This window comes from Toxorhynchites rutilus, chromosome 2 (genome assembly GCF_029784135.1).
Source record: "Toxorhynchites rutilus septentrionalis strain SRP chromosome 2, ASM2978413v1, whole genome shotgun sequence".
Classification (NCBI taxonomy): Eukaryota; Metazoa; Arthropoda; class Insecta; order Diptera; family Culicidae; genus Toxorhynchites; species Toxorhynchites rutilus.
Window position 1 is genome coordinate 220,061,359 of NC_073745.1, and position 24,398 is coordinate 220,085,756.

The window sequence follows — 24,398 nt, forward strand, 5'->3', positions numbered from 1 at the left end:
AGCATGATATCCAGATCAGACAAAATGTGTGTTTCAATTCAAAATAACATCCGAAAAGTTAAAGAGGTCAATGAATAAAATTACTAAGTACACTTGAAATACAAACTGATTTTCACTTTTCTGTATCCAAATTTCCGGTTAAAGGCCATTGTGAAGAATTTTCCCATGGATATCCTCCGTCGTCGTTCATAAAGATATGAAAAGTGAAAAGTTCGCAACGCGACGAATCACAAAATAACTAGCCGATATGTTACGCTGGACTATATGTTGTATAAAAGCATATTCAGACCAAAATGAAAATTTTGTTCAAACATTTATATTCTGCTGGATAATACGCCAGTGAAAATGTTTAAGGGTGCTTTATTTGATTAACAATACATGAAAAAGCTGAACAGACGCAATTTAAACCTGAAATATGTCATACATTCGACTATTTACACTTTGCCCTGCCGAAACGAACCGTTCATTAGCTGTAATAAAATTAATCAGGTCCATTAATAATGGTCCAACAATAACATTGAGTACTCAATAAGACAATAAGATTTTATATGTTGTATAAAAGCTTATTTAGACCAAATTGAAGCTTTTGTTCAACCATCGATGCTTACCTAAGTATATGCAAGAAAAACGACTTGAAAATGTTTATTCAACTGCAAAGCAGCTTTTGTACAACACATGACGGACTACCAAAATGAGCATTTGCTGCCAGTGGTTTTAAGCTCATGTTCGACTCTAACGACTCTAACAAAGCGTCTTTGAAGGTGCTAAAAACTAATTCTATTTACAGAAATTTGATAGAATAAAACAAAGATCTTCTTCGATATCGCAGTCTAAGTAGAACTAATCAAATCAGAATATGGTCGAATAGACGTTTCCACCACACTTTGGAGTTGGATAAACGTTTTATATTTGAGTTTTATCTGCATTTAACGAACAATATTGACTACAGCTTAATAATTTCTCCTAATTTGCTTGAACAAGGCTTGAATAGAGGATTTGATGACAACTATTTCAGGCATTACTAAGCATTGAGCTGAATAAAGCCATCATGAAAACGTCACACTGATGGGGAATTGTTAGTTGGATATTCCCCAGTTCGCTTTTAAGGCATGGTGTTAATAAATTGGTAAAATTTAAAAAAATGTGATTTTAAAATCCACAAATTGTCGGTTCGTTCTATTGGAGAGACGATTTTCCCGGTTTCTCATAGATATCCATTTTATTGAAGGGATGTTTACCGGTTTCAGGTTTCTAATGTTATCCTCCATCGTTGAGAGTTAAAATATTTGAAAAAATTAAAAGTTCGCGACGTTGAGTGAAAAGTCGTGTTCGACTGGTTTGCTTGCTCCTTTTCAAAAGTGTAGCGAATACAGATTCTCAAAAAAAAACTGCAAGCCATGTGAAACGCTCATATCAATCACATCAATTAAAATTTTCAAAGAATTCATTTTCTCCTCTGAATTAATTTCTTCGAAACGCTTCAAAAATGAATTCAGAGCTCCACATTTGATGTGAGATTCATGAACGAATCCATTTTCTGTTATGGTTCCGGTAGGGTCTCGCCGGCAAGGGTTTATCGAAATTTTCAACGCTTGGAGCACTCTCTTAAACCTTTTTCTGAAATTATTCCTCAATCCAGAATGACCGCCTTTTACGAAATCCATTAGTTACGCACGGGTGCTGACATCCAAAGAACAGAGAGAATTTCTCGAATTTTTGTGAAAATTTGACCTTCAATGTCTACGAACAGATCAACAATTAACCTTTGCACAATATTGTTAGAAAACGACAACTTGCCGGATTTTAGCCAAACTTGAAGAGTGGAACTCTTTAGTTCAATAATGCGAAATGCAGAATCATTGATGCTGCCTGAAAAAAATGACACTTCTTTGAATATTTCGTATCTAAATATCATCAAAAATTTGACGATTTTAAAGTTGCAACACTCAATTACAAAATGTGACACAATATAAACTGCGGCTAATCGATTACATTAGAGATTGAAATATTAAATCTGTATTTTTTATAATTTTCGCAGAACTTTCGTTTCAATATTCAAGAACGAGGAAGAATGTAATTTAGACAAAATCCTCGCAGTCTCTTCTGATTAGAGCTCGTGACTTTACTATTGACCATGGACCACCTGTTGGGAACCACTCTCCTGAAGTCATTGAGAGTATTGAACTATACAGAGAAAATAGAATCATATTATTTGAAAAAGATTTATTCCATGAAAAAAAAGGATGAACCAATAAACAAAACAGATCCGATTTTTCTTAAATCTCCAATGTTTATTTCTTATTGAAAAAATTTAGGTCAGAATCGTTTGATTTTGTCCTAATGATCACAACTTGACAATTTCGAAGCTAAAATGACTTTTTTACTTCTCCCTTTCTCTTCAGCCAATTTTTTCATTTTCAATCATTTGATTCTGTCCTAGTGATCAGAGCTTGATAATTTCGAAGCAAAAATGACTTTTTTACTTACTCCCTTTCTCTTCAGCCAAATTCAATTTCGATTGTGTGTATCCACTACGCATACTGAAACATGGATTATTCAATTTCGTTTTCGTTCTGCTGTCGTTTTTTTTGGATTTGAAAGCAGACGCTTGACGATTGAAGGTGCCCTATTCATTATCATTTGAATGGGCTTTATGTCGTTTTCAGTTTCACATGTGAAAGAACGGACACTACTTTCAATTGAAAATTTCATTCGATTTCATTTCTCCAAACTGGATTTTCCCGCACCGTACTTCAATAAAAATGGAATATTCGTCTTTCAATAAATATATGATATTCACTTTATTGAGCGTGAACAGAGAGTAGCACTATTGCCATTCTGCACGAGTTTATGACATATTGAAAAGCGAAAGGTTCATTATTGAGTGACGATGTGTAAATTGAAGTGAAATTGTATGGCCCTGCTAATGATATCTAAATCATGGTGGTTTTAAAAATTGACTTTTTCAGATTTTGCTGAAGGGGTATGTCCATTTTTGGAAATTGGTAACAACCAAACTGCTTCACCAATATTTGATTTTGTACTAGCCAAAAGAATGTATTCAGATGAACTTCCTAGATGAAATATTAAGACACACCGGATCTAGATGTCTATCATGTGCGCAATTGAAAACCCGCCGATTTTATTGGAAGATGTCAGTGATAATTTTGAGTCAAAAAGTCCTCATTAAAAACGTCATACTAGGTACATGTCAATAAGTCATCAACATTCTTCACATTCATTACGATTGTAAGATTTGATAGATATCAGCTGTATTTTGTGTGAGAAAACGGAAACATCCGAACCAATGAAGCGTCATTTATGAGGGGTTTTGATTGTCATGTTTAATTTGATTAAATTTTCTTCTGAAGCGCATCGAATGATTGTTGATACCAATAGTTATTAGAGGAAGAACGTGTCGCGAAAGATTTCAACGCCTTAGAGGTAGAGATCTTACTATCGTCAAACCAAGGAACATCCCGGAAAGGTGAAAACGTTTGATGATGCAGAATTAAAGGCACTTCTTCATGAGGATTGAAGTCAAACACAACATGAACTCACTGAATCATGTAACGTAGCTATTTCGTATCGTTTGCGAGCTTTGGAACGTGAACCACGGAACGAACCACGGAAACTGAGTTTCCTACGAATTGGAGCCGAACTGCTACAACGTCAAAAATGGAAGAGATTCTTGCATAGAATCGTTACTGGTGATAAAACATAAAGGTATTACGATAATCTAAAGCGAAAAAAATATGGGTAGGTTATACCTATGTTATAATCGCAAGTTAGGCGCAGTACTACCGTTGCCTTAGTTATTGAATGAAACAATTCCCGAATCCAATTGCAAACAAATTTTATTTTAGGTCAACTCATGCATTGTTTCAGATTACATTCTTCGTTGCAAGTCTGGTGTATGGCATGATACCTTATTCTTTTCATCCATTTATCGCGGACTTCCAAATATGTGAACGGAAGAATTGTCAAACGATCAATGTATTTTTCATTTTCCTCTGTTGAAGTTATTGCATCAACACACATACACTTGTGTACGTACTTCTGGCACCGTACATATGCTTGATTTGATGAACTTCAGGGTCTTAGTTTTGATTTTGACATTGTTGACACGTTGAACGCATATTGATCAATCGATGTTATCGCAGCAAATGGTTATCGACATTTTGTCTAATCATCAAACAATATACGTAGATGTTCAGTGAGCTGAAGACATTATGGGATATCTTCCAATGCAATTTTAAACAACCGTACCAACGCGCTGTGTTCAAACCGCTTTTGAAGTCCGCGCATATTCCGAAGTGCAAAAATATATATAGCCTGCAGCTATTCTGCAATGCCGATTACCCCAGGTTCACTCATTTTGAAATCTGCGTTAGGGAAACACATTCTGGTCTGCAAAAATGCATACGGGTACAAAAGTATCACCGATTTGCATGTTTCTGCAATGCCGATTTTCCCAGGCTTATGAATTTTGAGGTCTTATGTTAGGGAAACACATTACGGATTGCAGAAATGCATACGGGTACAAAAGTACCCGCATCCTGTAGGTCGTTTGCAATGTCGATTTACCCAGGCTCGTAATTTTTTAAATCTGTGTCAGGGAAACACTTTCCAGCGATCGTACATCAACCGCTGCGCAACCATAACTGAGTGAATTTCCGAGCGGGCATTCGCTTATATAAAATTTGTGTGATTTCAATAGCCTTTTTTTCAAATCAATTATCATGCTATTGAAACAAGTTTTCGGGTCAAGAATTAACAAGCATAGAACTCTTGTGCATGTTATCTTTCGAGTGAAGTGATTATCAAAACGCTAGTTTTCCCTTGAAAATAGACATTTGAGGTGTGTCGTAAGTTCAACTAAATTTATTGTCAAAAGATCTTGAATGAATTGAAAGATTGAAAGAATATAAGAAGAGCTCACCACGGGTAGAATGAAGTCTTTCATTCTCAAGTCACCGGACCAATATCTATTCAACAGCTTCATCCTCTTATCCATCGCTAGCGGTACCGAACGCGCATCAGCTATGAGGAGTGTATTTTTCAACTTCTCTCTATATTGGAGGCGAATGAACTGCAAAATTTAAAGCCTCTTAAAAACAAAGAAACATGAACTTCTCTCTTAATCTCGGTAATGAGGAAGCCGACAGATTGGCGGGTTTAGGTCGGAACTGTGAGATTGAGGCGGTTGCTGTGCCTTCTATGGATGCTATACGTTGGGCCAAAAATGCCATAAGAGAATCATGGGACTCGGAATGGTTCAGCAGGCATAACACTGCCTTGCGGCGAATCCGCATTGGACACACTAACCTAACCCATAGTTTCCTAATTATCAAACAAGATCCCCCCAACTGCATCACCTGCGGTGTAACCCTATCCATTCCCCACATACTAATAGAGTGCAAAGCCTACGATCATGAACGTTCGGCCAACGATTTAAACCACAACCTGGAGTTCGAGAATAAAGTGATCCGATTCATGAAATAAACCGGCCTGTTCACCAAGATTTAAATATTCTTACAGGGACGAATGACCATTGGGTTAAAGTCCCTTCAAAAACAAGAACGTAGAACGAAGAACTTCTCTCTTAAGAGGCGAATGAACTGCAAAGTTTAAAGCCTCTTAAAAACAAAGAAGAAGAAGAAAAACTTCTCTCTTAGAGGCGAATGAACTGCAAAGTTTAAAGCCTCTTAAAAACAAAGAATTGAATTGAATTGAACTTCCTTCTTAAAAGCGAATGAACTGCAAAGTTTAAAGCCACAAAGAAAAAGAAGAAGAAGAACTTCGCTCTCTCTATCAGAGACAAATGAACTCCCAGAGTTTAAAGTCTCTTTAATCCAATATCATCATCATCATCAACTTCGCTCGCTCTCTCAGAGACGAATGAACTCCGAGAGTTTAAAGTCTCAACGTGATATTAATTATGCACCTTTTCTCGCTCTGGAAATAAAGCACTTAATTTTTTATAAAAATCCATCGATCAAGTGGCCATCGTTCTAGAAAAATGTTCCCGTTCGTTAAAGGTTAAATAGAATACTAACTTGATATAAAGGAGCTAATTTTCATTCATAATTTTAATTTCAAAAACGTGTTCATTCAGTCTGAAGGTCAATTATTATCTTTGGCGTCCCCTAAACTAGTAAACAAAACTCAATGAAGTCAACCCGAATAAGACAGTTGAAAAGACGGGCAACAAATGAAACTGAACTGATGTGATAACACGAAGAGCGAGAGGCGGTCAGTTTATTTTAATCTCACAGCTCACATACTCTCTGCAATTTCATAGCTCTTTTCCATCCTGCATCATTATCAAAGTGAGCTGAAGAGCTGTTTGTTTGTTTTTTGCGAGCTGTCCCGTGTCTACTCACTTCAAAGAGTCGATTCTTCGGAACAGCTCATGAGCGGATGGCGCATCTCTATAAACAAGTTCAACTTCGCTCTTCCAGAGACGATTGACCCTTTTTTTCTTTCATCGAAATTTAGCAAAAAAAGGCATTGGAAAAAGAATTGAACTGTAAAATTGACCAACATTTATGGAACAATTAATATCTACTTATGAAATGCTTATGGCAACGTTTCATATTTTTTAAATCGTGATAGAAAGTTTGGCACTAGACAAGCTTGGAGTCATCGAGATACGCAATTGGGTAAAAATGTATGAGAATGCGCTGAAATTTTTGTTCTCGATTGCTCGAAAAACCAAACATTGAAGACCTCACAAAATGGCAAAGTGGTATGACATACATAAATACAAAATTACTCGCAGAATCATAATGCTTTGAATATATAACAATTGGATGAATTGTATTAATTTGAACCCATTTCCAATCTGTTTTTTTCTCTGGAAAATTGAACTCGCTTAATGAACGAACTAAAATGTCATACCTACAATCGAATTTCCATTCAGAAATTACGAGAATTTTCTCTTTGAAAAATGTTGATAAGAGATACATGCTCATGCTTTTATCAACATTTTTCAATGAGAAAATTCACGTGCTTTTTGAATTGAAACCAATCAATAGTTATTACTTTCGAGTTCGTTTCTTCGTCAAGTTCAGTTCTGTAAGAAAAAATAGGCAGAACGAAAAGAGATTCAAATTAACAACATCCACAAAGCTGCCATGAGTTTTGAACAAAACATCGCGATTTTCTTACTGATCTTCTCTGTGTTGGAAGTTTTAAAATTCCAAGTATTTGTCATTCACACTTCTCTTTTGATGCCAATTTTGAAGAATCCAGCGGTTCTCCCTGTAAATATAGAACCAGAATTATTTTATATCACTTGGAAGTTGGAACCCGTCCAACTCAGTTGAGCCCTGCCGTTAGCGTCAGTGCAGCCGTCCCGGTCCTGCTGTTGAGTCTGGGGAAGGGGTCTTACAACGTGCCACTCTAGGCGAGTATAATTTAATTGAGCCCCAATCGCGACCTGACCTTCCTTTGGTTTCTAGCGTGGACAGCAGCACAACTACCAATGCCATTTGGTTATACTACCAGAACGTACGCGGCCTGAGGACGAAAATTGACGCTCTCTATGTGGCAGTAAGCGATTGCAATTACGACGTCATTATGTTGACTGAAACCGGACTTGACGATAGCATCAACTCCCTGCAGCTGTTTGGAGTTGAGTTCAATGTTTTTCGCTGCGACCGAAGCTCTTCCAACAGTGATAAGTCTAGATTTGGTGGAGTTCTCATCGCTGTAGCTAGTCGCTTCACTGCTAAAGTAGTTCATACGAGTAACGGAGGTTCTTTGGAACAAATTTGTGTCGCTACTACAATACGTGGAAAAAGGTTGTTACTTTGCGTAGTATACATTCCACCCGACCGAAGTCGCGACGTTGGGGTTTATGATTCTCATCTGGCTTCCGTGCGAGAGCTGTATGACCGAGCGTCCTCTGATGACACAGTTTTAGTATGTGGTGATTTAAATCAGCCCCATATTGCGTGGGAACCGCATGTCAATTTAGTTGTTAATCTGAACCTCTCCTTGACCTTTACGGTGAGTGCTGTTCTAGTGGATGGAATTTCCTTTCTTGGTCTCCAGCAGCATAACTTCATTCGCAATTCTCGGGGCCGTACACTTGATCTGGTTTTTTGCGTAGCCGACATCAACTAACTATCTCCGAATCCGTTTCGCTGCTGCTAGCGGTGGATCTGCACCATCCTCCGTTAGTGCTGTATTTATCGGCTAAAGGTGGATCTCTGTTGACTGCGGAGGATCTAAGCAAAAGCGAACTACCGCTAAATTACGCTTAAATCGATTTCGCATTCAATGAGTTTTGGAGTAGCTACAGTTGGAGTGTCCTTGGCCAGGACGATAATGGCATGGCGAAATCGTTTGCAACTGGCTCGTAACGAATACTCCACGGGAAAAACCTATGATGTCACCAGCATGGAGCACTCCACTTCTTCGCGTCTAACGGCGCAACAAAAATTCTTGCCAACGCAAACTGCGACCTCGACGAACTGTTGAAACTAAGCATAACTTTCAACTTGCGAGCAATGCCTACCGCAGCCTTAACGCTTCTCTTTATAAATCAAACGCGCTTCGTGTGCAGACAAACTTACGTAGGAATCCATGGAGCTTCTGGAATTTTGTCAATTCCAAGCGTAAAACTACATACATCCCATCTAAGATGTTTTTGGGTGATTCGGAGTCGTCGTCTGTCCCGCAAACGTGTGATTTGTTTTCTAAACATTTTGCTTCAGTGGTTGTCGCTGATGCAGCCACCTCATCTGAAGCCGAGAGGGCTGCTGCTAACGTTCCAGAGTATCCAATAGACTTGCGGTCATTCGTTGTTACTCCACAGATGGTAGAGAAGTCCGCAAAAAAAATCGGCTATCGGAACTCTTCAGGATTGTCGTCGATACAGAGATTGCTTGACCAGTTTGTCAGTTGGTGCAACTTGAATAAACTAACCATAAGCATCGCCAAGTGTGTTATCATGAGCTTTCACCGAAAAAAACAGCCAATTATATTCAACTACACGGCGTATTCAACAAACTACTTTCATTGTGAAGCTTCTTTGTGGTGAAATTGATGCGCCTCACCTGCTCGAGATGGTGAACTATCGCTCTCCCAGCAGAATTCTACGATCCTCGTATTTGCTGCAACCGCTTCCACGTCGATCATCGTTTGGGCAACATGAGCCGATCTCGGGAATGATCCGTACGTTTTCGTCAGTAGACAGTTTTTTTGTTTTTGGAGAACCATCACTACGCTTCAAAAACAGAATTGTGAAATGCGATGTGTTTAATGTTGTGTTCTAATGTTTTAGTTATAAGTTTTAATTAATTAAGACTATGCCAGATGAGTTTTTATCCAAACAATAAACTTGAAAGTAATATCGAGTTCAAATGAGTAAACGTTGAGCAATAATTATGAGTTTTTCAATGTTTTAGGACTTTTTTTTTGTTAGGTCTAAAAAAAATCAATATTTGAACATTTAGCTTTTGATTTTAATGAAGCTTTCCAATTAATTAATTGAATCGTTTTGTTTAGGATCAAAATACAGGTCCACTTGATAAAAGTTGAACGAACTAGAATCGCACGGTTGGACCTATCAAAATATAATTTTCAAATATGTGTGATATTTTAGTAAATTATCGAGTTATTGTGGAAATTAAAAAAAATAACATTCATCATGTTAAATAGAGTCGCTTTGATGTTACCGCATTTGTAATCGTATTTGAAAAAGTGATGCTTCAATACAGTAATATTATTTTATCAGTATTGTTAAATTTTCATTGTGGTGTAGCATACACAATGAACTAAATCTTCATTTATCAATTTTATCAAAGGTTGATAAAATTTCACTTCCCAGCAGTAATGAAATTTAAAATTTTCCGGGACACATTGCATAAACAAGCAAACAAATCCACATCGGTCGTAAATTTTCAAAGCCTCATCCGTCAGATTAGTCAGAGTACACGAATTGTAATACCAACCCTCTCAATTTTTCACCAAACCAACAGACCATTCTTTCTGCTTTCTTTCTCAGCACACACCCACACTCACCCACTCTTCACTTTGCTTACAAGATTTGAAAAATAAATCTGCTACCCAACCAGGCAGGAAATAAATCAATCGGTGATTTATGCCAAGACCTTTTCGTTTTCTTTTCATTTCCACTGAACCCTATCCATGGGAATTGGGAACCTGTCTGAAACAAAACACAGGGAGAGAAAGCAAAAAAAAAAAGCTTCAACCATTTTGTCACGCATCACTTAAGGACTAGCGCAACGATTCCTATCGTCGTCGGTGAAATATTGTACGACGATTCAGTCGAGCGCACCATGGATGGTCGCGCCACAGGAGCTCAACAAATGGTCCAGCGATTAATCCAATTTTTTTCGTTTCTAATTCTCTCCTAATCCTGGAGGAACTGAAATGCCGCTGTCGCACAAAGCACAAATCATCGAAGGGGACGAGAGCATAAATCCGAATACCGCATGAATCGAGGCCTCGGTTTGTATACACACACTAATTCGTTCGGAAATCTGAAGCACTCATTAATTTTTCGGAGAGCGATAAAACATGGAATGAAAATATTACAGTCGCAATTGAATATTTGGAGCCCCGAAAAACGAAATACTTACAGTAAATGCGGTTTGGACGTTACGAGAGAAAGATTGAAAAAATGGTTTTTATTACTCACCGAATAGCGCCACGTTTATATTTTATCGTTTGTTTTCTCGTGTTGCATTTCGGGAGCTTACTTCACCAAAACGACTCCTTTTCCTACCATTTGCACACCTCCCAAATTCCCACCCAATGTGTTTCCCTCTCGTGCCATCGACAATTTACACGAAAGTGGTAGTAAAAAACGGTGGCGAATGTGCCCTCCCCCTCTCATTGTCACGGCAGAACATCGGTTGGATTTGAAACAAGCTCCCGCTTCTTATGTATAAACATGATTAGAATGATGCTCAACTGTATGTTTTTTGTTATCTTGTCCGATACACTGATCAGGTGATTATCATATATTGTTGTTTACTATTATTGGTTTTCATTCGCTTTTCCCCCTCTCTCCTTTACCGTAACACGGTACGCAATAGTTAATTCTCAAAGCGAATAACGACTTTAGTTATTACTGTTTGTGTGTGTTTGTGTTTGTGGGATGAGTTTTTTTCTGGTTTCACCATTACGCTTCTGTAACAAAAACAAAAAATCAACTGTTTCTATAGTAATCATCATCTCTTTGCTTATACTTGTAATCATCTGTGAAGTGGTGAAAATTTACGATTATTTTATATCGTTATCATTAAGTCTAGATTTCTTTGCATTATCATTAATTGTGACTGCCTTCGTCTTTCCTGTTTTCCTTAATTCACATCGGACTAGCGAGCTCCTGATAAATGTTTCATCCTGACTGTCGCTTGCTTTTTGGTTTCTGCTTGTGCTAACCCCCCACGATTTCTGTTTTCTTTTTTTTTGTAATTAGCTTACTTATCGTGAAAATTCCCTAATGGTTGTTACTGTTTCCTCTGGCGCTGTTTTGTTCTTTATTAATTAGTTTGTCTGTTCCATCTAGTTCATGTCTTTTGTGAGTGAGTAGAAATGTGTTGCGTCCTTGTGTGAAAATGTTTCAGCGTTTTGTTTCAGCTCTACAATTCGTCCTGTTATACCCTCCCATTTTTGGCCAAAAAATTGTTCATGTTTTTTTTGCGTGCGGTTGGCGCACGTCTTTGTTCTAGTTGTTGTGAATATGTGAAAGTGATTCGCTGAATTCTGTTTTTGGTTTTGCCCTACAAAAAGCTGCGTTTATATATCTCTCTCTCATACTTCTTTGTTTTGAATTACTTAAATCTTAGTTCATATCTAGCGCAAAAAAAAAGCTTAAGGTGCGAGCATTTTCGACAGTTCCTCGTCCTGTAGGCAGCCCTTCAGGAACTCGTCCTGCGTCAGCTGGCCGTCGTTATTTTCATCCATTTTGGCGAAAATGTTTTTCGCGCGCTCCTCTGCCGAATCTGCCGGTTTGTTCGACGAGCAGGCTCCCAGCATGTCGTATATCGCCTGGAAAGGAGAGCAGAAAACAAAAAGAAACTTTAGAAAATTTGAACCATCAGTTTTAGGAAGAGAAAACCATTGTAACTCAAAACACACAGCATTCACATAGCACACCAGTGAGTAGCTTCCGACGATGGTCTAATAATTTCATTTTGATTTCACTTGCATGCATATTCTTTTTTTTATCACCGTACTCCTATCTGAATATCTGTTAGACGATTGCTATTGTATTCCCTTGAATGTAGATTTACCCCCAGGAAACGGATAGATTCAAGAACACAAAACGATAGACACAGAAAAACCCATTTTCGAAATTCACTCAAAAAATGATACGACGCAGCAATTTTTTGCGTACTAATGCAATATGACCTCCATGACCACCGGCCACATTCTGAAAGTGTTTTAGCATGCTTTCTATCAAACATACTGTGCGTTGATAGTATTCTGGCTCGCAACAAGGCTGTGAACTACGGGTCCTTATTTTTAACACCGGTCTTATCCAACTCGTTGTCCAGAATATCCTACAGAGCATCGATAGGTGTTCAAATCTGGGCTCCGAGCAAGCCATTACCGTGAGACTTCTTCGTTGGATGACTGGCCTCCCAATTCACCAGATCTAAAACCCTTTGCATTATTTCGCATGATAATACATACTGTCGTAGGCAGGGTTGCCAACTATAATTCTAAAAAATCAGGGAAAATGAAAATAAAAATCAGGATAAATCAGAATAGCTCATTTGGGGGTGTCCGGATAATTTGTGCCAATTTTTAGGAGAACAAAGGCATCATTTTTATAGGCAGACATACATTTCTTCAATTTTACGGGCACAGTTTTGTTTCACCATCTTTCGCCATATTTCATACAGCCTTAAAGTTATCATCATGTTCATGTTCGCACATCGAATGTTAGTCCACGCTTGATACGATGTAATTGTAGAACATATGGGAATTAAATTTCCGAATTTTCCTATTTTCCTTCTGAGTTTTCTAAAAGTTTCCTTAAGAAGAGGAGTGAAGCGTCGAACCACAATTTCTTCCCCCCTGAAACCCCCACATGACCACAAGGGCCTGGCCGGGTATGGAAGTAAAAAGTGCCCCAAACCAAATCACCCGATCTATGGAAAATATTGTATAGTGTACAAAGTGAAAAATTTTGAATATTTTTTTGAACCCCTATGAGGTTAACATAGGATCTATGGTAAAAGCCGTTATTCTCAATGTTTTTCACGTCATTATCGATGGCTTCGAGATAAAAATTTGCAAAAAATACTGGAAGTGCATTTTACTGTGATGTGTCGAGAAATATTATTAGATATTTTTTTTAGAATTTTGAGACTTAGTACTGGTCTAATTTCTATTCAAATATATTTGTACGTTATTTTTGATATCTGTGTTTTTTTCAGAAAATGTCAGGAACTGCGCAGCGCGAAAATAACCAATAATTAAGAAAAAATTATTTTGTTCATTTTATAATATTTCGTTATCATCCTAAAATCTATAACTACATTGTATTCGTGAAAAGTGCCTCCAAATCTTATCACCAGCGCTATGGAAAATGCTGTGTAAGGTATCAAATTAGAAAAAATTAAGTATTTTTTTAAATCCCTATATGGTTTACTATACGAGCTGTAGTTAAAAACGTAATTATTCTTTTTTTCATGCCATACTCAATAGGCTTGGAAATTCAAAAAAAAAATAAAAACAATAATTTTATGATATTTCGAAATTTAAGATTTTTGTTATTTTTATAACCATTAGAACATCATTTTCATTTAAATGTTTTTTTTTCAAAATTTTAGAAGATTTTACGGTACAATTTTTGAATGATTTAAAAATTTTGGAATCTTTGAATTAAGTTTTGAGACACAGTACTGCTGTGTTCGGAATTGTTTTTTTTCATATCCATGATTTTTTCATAATGTATCGAGTATTAAACGTACTATTACTATAGACAATTCTTGAATACAGATATAAAAAATAGATTTTGCGTTGGAAAAAGTATATTGATTCAGAAGAAACATATTTTGAAGGCGATAATATAAATTTAGATGATAAATAAAGTATTTTCTTCAAAAACACAAATTCCCGGTATTAATTTGACAGAATGTATTGCAAATTTAGTGAACATAGAGTTGTGAAATCGAAACTCGTAACATTGAATATTTCCAATTGTAATAGTAGAGCGGTGAAAATTGTGTGACATACATATTAAAAAAAACAAATGTCGTATAACACCTAAACACGGACGAATGTAACAAAATTTGTAAAAAAGATAATACTTAATTATTTTCCACAATCTGACCAAAAAAGTCACTGATAACAAAGCTACCGCATCTTTGCCAAAAGACTGAGGAGAAGTTACAGCAGCTTGCAGTAAATCAATTATTTAAAAATGTTTTCCTAATTTTCACCGTCTGATTTTTTTTTTATTTTTATTGAACCAATAATCAATAATATCGTATATTTAAATTCATAAGACTAAACATATCAACATCTGTTCTATTTATAGAATTATCCAATTTCGTATAAAAAAAATCGAAATGCCAAAAAAATTGACTTTTCGATGGTAATTTTATCATAGTAAGATACTACGAGTACACTATGATACAATATGGGTATTTTTCTATATTTTCCTTTCCAAGCTATTGAGAGTGTCGTGAAAAAAAAAACTACGTTTTTAGCCATAGATCTTATGGTGAACCATATAGGGATTCAGAAATTCAGATTCAGAAAATTATCTTATTTCCTAATTTGCAAAAATACTTTTCATAGCGCGGGTGATAAGATTTGGGGCTCTTTTAACGAATACACGAATACAATACAATAATAGATTTTTTTTTAAATACTAGAATTTTCAAAAATGCTAAAAAATCACAAAAAAATGGAAAAAAATATTAAAAATTTATTAGATATTTTCGTATCGCGCAGTTCTCGAAATATTCTGAAAAAAAGATCACCAATATCAACACATATAATAAATACACAAACAAATAAATATATATATATATATTTAAATATAAACTAAACCTGTAATTGGCCTCAAAATTCTAAAAAAAATCAAAATTTAGAAATATATTTTTGTACCGCGTATAACACCGTTAAAATTCTCAAAAAAAATCGCATATATCCAGAAAAGATGCAGAATCAAATTTAAAAACGAATTAGAGTATCAATGAATCTCTAAGTCCCCCAAAAATAAATTTCAATATTTCAAGAATTTTTTTAGTACTTATATTTTTGATGAAACTTTTTTTAATATTATTTCTCGATACACCATCAGATGCACTTTCACTATGTTTTTCAAATTTTTATCTCAAAGCTACCGAGAATTGTGCAAAAAAAATTAAAAGTACGTTTTTACCATAGATCATTTAAGGTTCAACATAGGGCTTCAAAAAATAGACAAAATTTCTTATTTGATACCCTATATAATATTTTCCATAGAGCGGATGATTTGGTTTGAAGGCACTTCTACTTCCATACCCGGTCAGGCCCTTTACTGAACACCAATGTTATAAATAATTGAATAATGAAAACTTCGATATTATCTATATATATATATATATATATATATATATATATATATATATATATATATATATATATATATATATATATATATATATATATATATATATATATATATATATATATATATATATATATATATATATATATATATATATATATATATATATATATATATATATATATATATATATATATATATATAAATGGATTTCTGTCTGTCTGTCCGATTCTTATGGACTCGGAAACTGCTCGACATTGGTATGTAGGAGTTTTCGGGGCCGGTGAAGGTTCTTATGATAGTTCGAAACCCCTCCCCCCTCTCTAAAGAGGGGCTGTCATATGAATGAAACACAAATTTCTGCATTACTCGAGAATTAATCCAGCAAACGAAACCAAATTTGGCATGTGGAGGTTTTAGGATGCAATAAATGTTTCTATGGTGGTTAGACACTCCTCTCCCTCTCTAAGGGAGGGGGGGTCTGCCGTACAAATTAAGCATAAATTTCTGCATAGCTCAAGAATTAATCAAGCAAATAGAGTCAAATTTAGCATATGATGGTTTTAAGGGGCAAGAAACGTTTCTATGGTAAAAAGGCACTCCTCCCCCCTCTCTAAGGGGGGGCTGCCATACAAATGAAACACAAATTTCTGCATAACTCGAAAACTAATCAGGTAAACTGAGCCAAATTTAGCGTATGAAGGTTTTAAGAAGCAAGAAATGTTTGTATGGTAAATAGACACTCCTCCCCCCTCTCTAGGGGGGTGAGGAGGGGTTGTCATAAGAATGAAACACAAATTTCTGCATAACTCAAGAACTAATCAACCAAATTTTGTATATGGAGGTTTTAGGAGGCAATAAATATTTCTACGGTGGTTTGGCACTTCTTCCCCTCCCTAAGGGGTAAAAGATAATTTTAAAGGTATTTTTTTTCAATAAATGGACCATTTTTTTAGTCCATTTGATGTTAGCGTCAATGAAATTGATCTTCGTTCGAAAATGGAAATGAAATGTAATGTGATAAAACGCACTCTTATATCGTCTTCTATCTATATATAAATAAAAATGGATCACCGAATGTGTTTATAAGAGCAAAACTAGAGAGAGGAATTGTCCGATTTAGGGATGTCTTTATTCTATCATATTTTTTGTATCAAACATTTATTCCATGTAACGGAGGAACATGTTGGCATTGTGTCTGAAAATAATCTGATAAAATTTTATAGTAAAAGGTAATTTTAAAGGTAATTTTTTTCCAATCGATGAATTTTGCGATCGGACCCATGAACAGCGCTGAGCAAGAAAACGTGGATGTGATAACGAAAAATAAAAAAAAATAATAAAGTTTGCCGGGTCAGCTAGTATCCTACAGATATCAAAACAACAATGATGTTCAGTAGATTTAGTTTTTAAAATTGAAGTGTACGTTGTGCATGTATCGAAGTTCGAGTGCACGGTGGGTAAATAATGAAACCATCCATAATTGGTGTAAATACTTTTTTGCATCAGAAATGAAGTTTTAGTTTCAGAATAAGATTGTGTACGCGGGGGGCTCAATCACGGAGAGCAACTACGAATTGTACAGTCTACCCAAGCTCAAGCTCAAGCTCAAGAATAAGATTGTGTACGCGGGCAACGATTACATGTCAAGGTGGAGTAGTAGTGGTGGATTGAAATCAGAGTAAATGAAGAGGTAGATGTGTATTCATTCGTTTATGGGAGTTTTATGGAAGTAGTCCTGCTCGAAGTGAAGCGACTGAGAGAAGAGGCAATTTTCATGTTTCATCGTCGAAAATGTTGGACCCTGGCAGCGGTACCAGGTGGATACGGAGTACCGTAAGTTACTAAAAAGGGGTGAAACGGTGAATCGCTACCGACAACCAATGATGAATTTCAACTACTTCTGGCCTCGTCTGATTTTCATTTTTCCAGGAAAAATAGGTCGGCGAATGGTTTTTGTCGAAACGAAAAAAAAATATTGAAAAGGAATCCGCAATTTACCTGAGAGAAGAACGAAATGGGGAAATTAAACGGGGATCACTTCAAATAAAAATATATTGAAGTTCTGCTGAAAATTAAATGTTTTCTTCTTAAAAAACGGATAATTTCAACTCGAAAACTTGGTACTTCGTTTCTTTTTCTACCTATGTAACACATTCCTCTGGTCTCGTATCTTTGTGTAGAGAAAACCATCAAAGTATTTGTAATGCAAACTACAAACTACAAAAATTTAATCGATTATTGAAGTTTACAGCGATTGATATTGTATGTGCCAGTGAAACCTGGAGTTTCTATACCAATAGGTTGGTAAACTTTTAATTTCAGCAATCAAACATGATAACTTCGTTCCTACTCGAACATTTAATCCCGATAAAACTAAAAACTCATGGTTCACAAGAGATGGAAGAACAGCAAAAATCCGATTGATCATAAAGGGTGTGTCACATCAAATTGCATCACGGAAAAAACGCTGTAGAAATTTAATTTTTAGGAATTATATCTTCAGCTTTCGCTTATAATCAGATAAGAGTGTATAGATCTCGTTGGCCATGCTTCACTGTCAATTTTTCGTAAATTTGGAAAAATGTCGTCGAACGAAAAAGAGCGTCGTGAATTAATCCTGTGCACTCATTTCGAGAATCCGGAGTTGTCACATCGGGACATCGGTAAGATGCTGGGAATCGTCCAATCCACGGTCAGCAAAGTACTAAAACGATACTTCGAGAACCTAACCATCGACCGGAAGGTGAAGAACGGCAAAAATGGATGCTCCGTCAGTGAAAAAGATCACAAGCGCGTAGTTAAGCAGTTTAGACGTGATCCGAGAAGTTCGGTCCGGGATGTCGCCAATAAGCTGAATTTGTCAAGTTGATTCGTCCAGCGGACCAAGCAGCGGGAGGGCCTGCGTACATACAAGGTTCAGAAGGCTCCTAACCGCGACGAAAGGCAAAACATGGTGGGGAAGACGCGAGCCCGGAAGCTGTACACCGAAATGCTGACGAAGCCGCATTGCCTGGTAATGGACGACGAAACCTACGTCAAAGCGGACTTTCGTCAGCTGCCGGGCCTGTTGTTCTTCTCCGCAGAGGACAAATTCAGCGTTCCGGAGGAGATTCGCAAGCAAAAACTATCCAAGTTTGCCTAAAAGTACATGGTGTGGCAAGCGATCTGCTCTTGCGGAAAGCGGAGCGCCCCTTTCGTGATGACCGGCTCGGTAAACGGGCAGGTTTACCTTAAGGAGTGCCTACAGAAGCGCTTACTACCACTATTGATGCAGCACGAGGGCCCGACCATCTTCTGGCCGGATCTCGCTTCGTGCCACTATTCAAAGGACGTGTTGGAGTGGTACGAAGCCAACGGGGTCACTTTCGTGCCAAAGGAAATGAACCCGCCCAACGCGCCGGAGCTTCGCCCAATAGAGAAATATTGGGCGATTATGAAGCAGGCCCTCCGGAAGAACCCAAAAGTTGTCAAATCGGAGGCGGACTTCAAGAGAAAATGGATTTCTGTTCAAAAAAAACTACTACCTGACGTTGTACAGAACCTTATGGACGGGGTAAAGAGGAAGTTGCGAGCATACGGGCTTGGGCTCGAAGTATGAATAAAAAAAATGCCAAAAGTTGTTTAATAGTTTTTATTTTACTGTCTAAAATTTTCAAAAGGATCGGTCTACTGGGCGAATTAGATCAATAAAAATTATTCGAAATAAAACGAGGACGCTCAGACTGGCGCAAATCAAAGAACTATGGAAAGGCCTAAAACCATTGGGTTTCATTGCGCTTTCGTCAATTAAACTCATCTTGTTCTGTACCATACAATTTGACTTTGATAAGTAAAGGTTATCCAAGAATTTTTTCTGAAAGGTTGTCTTTTACTTCATTAACGTTCAACAACTTGTAACAAATAAAAATTCATTTTATTCTTTTTTTTCTTATTACTGAAATGGCCAAAATATTCACTTTTCAAGGTAGTTGATCGTAATTTGAAAAAAAAAACAAATCTTATAGGAGAAAGTGAAACCGACTTCTCAGACTTCTTTCCATACCCTCTAAAATGCCCCAAGGTTAGATATTAGGACCAATTTTAATGTTATTCTACACTTGACCAAAAAAAATAGAGGAACAGAGTGTAAAGTTGAAAATTTCAGATTACTTTTGAAATGCTGTAACTTCGTGAAAACCAACGCTGAGATGGAATGTAGATAACTCCAAAGCTTTTCATTTTGTTATACGAACATATTTTTTTCTTGGTGTACGACTTCATGGACTAACGCAATTTTCTGTCAACTATGTCAATGGCAAATCCAATTATCCTTATCAACTAGCTTTCTTCATTTGATCCCTATAATGTTCCTTGATGACCTTCCAATGTAGAAATATTTTTGTTTAAATGTAAAATTTCCCCTTCGTATTTGGTGATGAGTAACTTAACAAAATATGATCGCACCGAAAATCAAAAAATTTGAAAACTTTAATGAAATCTGTACAAGGCTAATTTGTTGCTTTGACGAAAAACATTTTATTTTAATATCTTGCATCGATTTCAAAAAAGTGCTAGGTTTTTGTAGTTTTTTACAAAATCTTCTCTAATTTTGCAAATATTGGAGTAAGTTCCAATGTTTGCAGATAAATTTGAATCTCTTGTGAACTTTTCATATTGATTCGTTTAACCAGTTAACAATTCGGAATAAATAAGAGGTTTTGTGATATTTTCTACTATCCATTTTTCCGTACAACTTGCTAAGGGTTAGTTATGTATTACAATTCGATGGCAGTCACAACAGAAATACGCACTTCATCAACTCAGCAGAAGTAGTTGTTAATCACAATATCTCCTCATTCTCGTAAATTTCAATTTCCTCCAGGGCTTCGCCATCATGATTATATCTCGAAGGCACCCAAATCGACGAGGGCCAAAATCAACACTCTTCGCACCACATCTCTCGCCGCAAAAAAAGTGATAACAAACGGCTATTATCACTCTTTATTGCCACATTAATAGAATACCAGTAATGGATCCGTTGAAGTCTGCTGCGTGTGTACCAAACAGCACTAGATTCAACCACTCCATCCCCATATGCTCCCGGGAAACGACGGCCTTTTTTTCGTCGGCGCTCGTTCGAGCTTATCAACCGCTTTCGCAGCTGATGATTGTATCGTAAACGAGAAAAAGAAGAGGAACAGTATAAAAGCGTCGTCTGCAGAGCCGATCGAACGAGCTTGTAACCGAGATAAAAGGAAACTTTTCTCTCGACCTCAGACGAAAAAAAAGAACCATATTTTCAGCTTTCTATAGTTTTTTTCCTCCTGTAACGCGCCCACTACCACCGCAGCGCGTCGTCTGGAAGAAAGTCCGGATTAGCATACCTATTTTGGTGTTCCTCCCAAGGGAACGATTGCAACTTGGAAATAGCAGACGATACGCTGATAACAGTCGTTAGCATCGATATTAAACTCCGTAACATATTGCGTTTTTCCGGAAGGTTTTTCAGAGAAGGTGAAAATGAAGGACATCAGACACCATTCGGTTTGACCGGAACTTGTCGATGATGGACCAAATAATGTGAAACATCCTCCGTCTCCATAATTGGATGTGCACCTCCATGGAAAAAAAATCGGTATCACTGGGTCCAAAAAATGTTATGCACTCGTTTTGTCGGCTGTTTCATTCCCCCTAGTATAGTTGGAGTCAATGTATCTTATCGACTGACTCTTTTTATACGACAGATTTTGTGGTGGCATAAGACCCCACACAGTACATCGCAAAACAGAGTCAAGAAAAACCATACCGAAAATTGTGTGCACATATGGGCGCCTCCTTCTGTTTGTGCGCGCGTCGTGTATGAATGTGTATCATTAGTGCTTTCTTTTGTTGTTATCAGCAATCATTTCTTGTTGCTAAAAGAGGCATACTGACTGACTGCTATAGGTGACTGTTTTGAGGGGCGCCGCCGAAAGGTCCTTCAATTTGGCTTTGTCATGATTTTATGTGCTTTTCTCATCTGTTTCAGGGCGAGAGCTAGGACATGTGAGGGCGAGAGGGAGAATGCACACGCCGGCTGACGCACGTTTAGGTAATCAATTATTGTTTCGCGTCGGCTGATATTAGCAGTAGTAGCAGTGGGTGAGGGTTGAAAGGTCGAAGACGGAAATGGCCTCCGGGGGCCAATGAAATTGATACGGCCATCTAAACGCAGTTCGTTTTTTTTCGGGAGGATCATTGTTTGCGGATTTGTCGAATAGCCGGCGTAGCACATATGTTAGGTTCTGGCCCCATTTGTATTCCGATTCGGACAAATTTCTATAGTAGTTTTCTAAGTTCTATTAAGTTTTCAAGTAACATCAATAAAAAAAAACTGTCGTCCTTTCCAGAACACGGTCTAAATTAATTTGGCAGAATAAAACAAGCAGTACTATTAAATTAACTAATATATTCACACTTATAGTAGGAAAACAGATTGGTGGTGTAAAACTGTAGCTTGTGATATGAGCCCTTGTAAAAGTCGATTGACCCAATTTTTTTTGAAAAATATTGAAATATGATTGTAAAAACAGTAGAAATAGTCATTATTTTTACATTTATAAAAACTCAAACAAATCAATATATATATATATATATTATATATATATATATATATATATATATATATATATATATATATATATATATATATATATATATATATATATATTATATATATATATATATATATATATATATATATATATATATATATATATATATATATATATATATATATATATATATATATATATATATATATATATATATATATATATATATATATATATATATATATATATATCTTCTTCTTCTTCAATGGCACTAACGTTCCTAGAGGAACTTCGCCGTCTCAACGTAGTATTACTTGCGTCATTTTTATTAGTACTTAGTGAGATTTCTATGCCAAATAACACGCCTTGAATGCATTCTGAATGGCAAGCTCTAGAATACGCGTGATCACAGTGCAAGTCGGAGGAAATTTATTTGACGAGAAATTCCCCCGACCAGAAATATATATATATATATATATATATATATATATATATATATATATATATATATATATTTCTGGTCGGGGGAATTTCTCGTCAAATAAATTTCAGAAATATAAAAATATAATTTCAGAAATATATATATAAATATATATATATATATATATATATATATATATATATATATATATATATAAACGGATTTCTGTTTGTCTGTCTGTCTATCTGATTCATATGGACTCGAAAACTACTGAACCGATCGACATGAAAATTGGTATGTAGGAGTTTTTGGGGCCAATTGAAAACTTTTGGAAAAGTCTGAAGGAAAAAGAGAAAATTCGGAAAATTAAATTCCCGTATGTTCTACAATTACATAGTGACAAGCGTTGTTAGTCCATTTGATGTTTGCGCTAACGAAATATCTTTATCTTCTTTTATCTATATCAATAAAAATGGGTTGCCGAATATGTTGATAAGAGCAAAACTCGTGGGAAGGAATTGTCCGATTTAGGGCTGTCTTTATTCTATCATATTTTCTGTATCGAGCATTTATTCCATGTAACGGAAAAAACATGTTATTTGCAAGTGGTTGAAAAATCTTGAAACGAGAATTTGTGTCTGAAAATAATCTGATATTATAATGATGATTTTTGGTAGAAGTACTAGGAATTTTATAGTAAAAGGTAAATTCAACGGGGTCGATTAGAAGATCAATCAATGAACAGTTCTGCGATTCGACCCATGAACTTGCGCTTGGTAGAAAACGTGAATGTTTAAAGGTATTGATAACAAAAAACAAATTTCGGGCGGACGAAGTTTGCCGGGTCAGCTAGTAAAGTATAAAACGCCTAAAATTTTGTCTCTGAACAATTATTTATTTATTTCAGAGACGATTTTGAAACACTCCATACTCACGAGTAAATCGTTACAATGATGCAACTCGAATGCAAGCGCTGAATGATAATGGCGGTTTTCAGTGCAACCTTCACAGAATAAAAGTAACAAAAATTATATAGTTAGTCACAGTTTAGTTGTCATTATTAATATATTTTAACGTCTGCTGTGTACTTTACGAGTCTTACACGAACTGCATTTTTTTCTGTCTTTCCAGCATTACTTACTGATCGCATTTGGGCATGAATCAGTGATATACGATGGGAAGACAGGTTTTTCATTTTGAAAACATTTGACATAACATGACAAACATAAAGCATCATTGTTTCTTACCGAAAACGTGGTATTTTGTTTAGTGATAACTTACGAGTTTTCTTCTTTCAAAGATCGGTTTTACGAAAACAAAACATCATGGCATACAAGGTGATTTTTTTCTAGTCTTGTTAAGATCTCTTGGAAAAATATCCTGGCATCAATGGTGTTGAACTATTATAAACATTCATTTCAATTTTTCGGTGGTTTTGAAAAGAAAAATAATCCTCATTGCAAGGATTCGCAAAACTCGAAGAATCGAGAAAACGTTGCAGTTCAATTGTATTTTTCTGATCGCGGCAGACAGCTCAAAAATTGTTTGAAAAAGCTCAATATTGAAATCACAAAAATCATGAGTATGGGCATCTATTTGAAAACCCACTCAGTCACGATTGTTCAGCGGATGATGCATGATGTTGCTCTTTCTCTTTTCTCTTTCTCTTTCTCTTTCTCTTTTTTCTTTTTCTTTCTCTCTCTTCTCTTTCTCTTTTCTCTTCTCTTCTCTTCTCTTTCCTCTTTTCTCTCTTCTCTCTTTCTCTTTCTCTTTCTCTTTCTCTTTCTCTTTCTCTTTCTCTTTCTCTTTCTCTTTCTCTTTCTCTCTTTCTCTTTCTCTTTCTCTT

General features: G+C 36.1%; 2 protein-coding genes across 8 annotated transcripts in view; both read right to left on the bottom strand.

The window, feature by feature from the left end:
• LOC129765467 (neurocalcin homolog) overlaps positions 1-24,398 on the bottom strand; it is a 433,786-nt gene that overhangs the window by 72,179 nt on the left and 337,209 nt on the right. The gene's annotated exons all lie outside the window — the stretch shown is intronic.
• The window catches only part of LOC129765465 (neuronal calcium sensor 2), a 279,595-nt gene continuing 255,996 nt past the window's right edge, over positions 800-24,398 (bottom strand). For all 7 annotated transcript variants that reach the window (XM_055765820.1, XM_055765822.1, XM_055765824.1 and 4 more), the window contains one exon: positions 800-12,033. In XM_055765820.1, the coding sequence (XP_055621795.1) occupies positions 11,857-12,033 (177 nt within the window). In that variant the 3' untranslated portion in view covers positions 800-11,856. The remainder of the gene's footprint in view (positions 12,034-24,398) is intronic.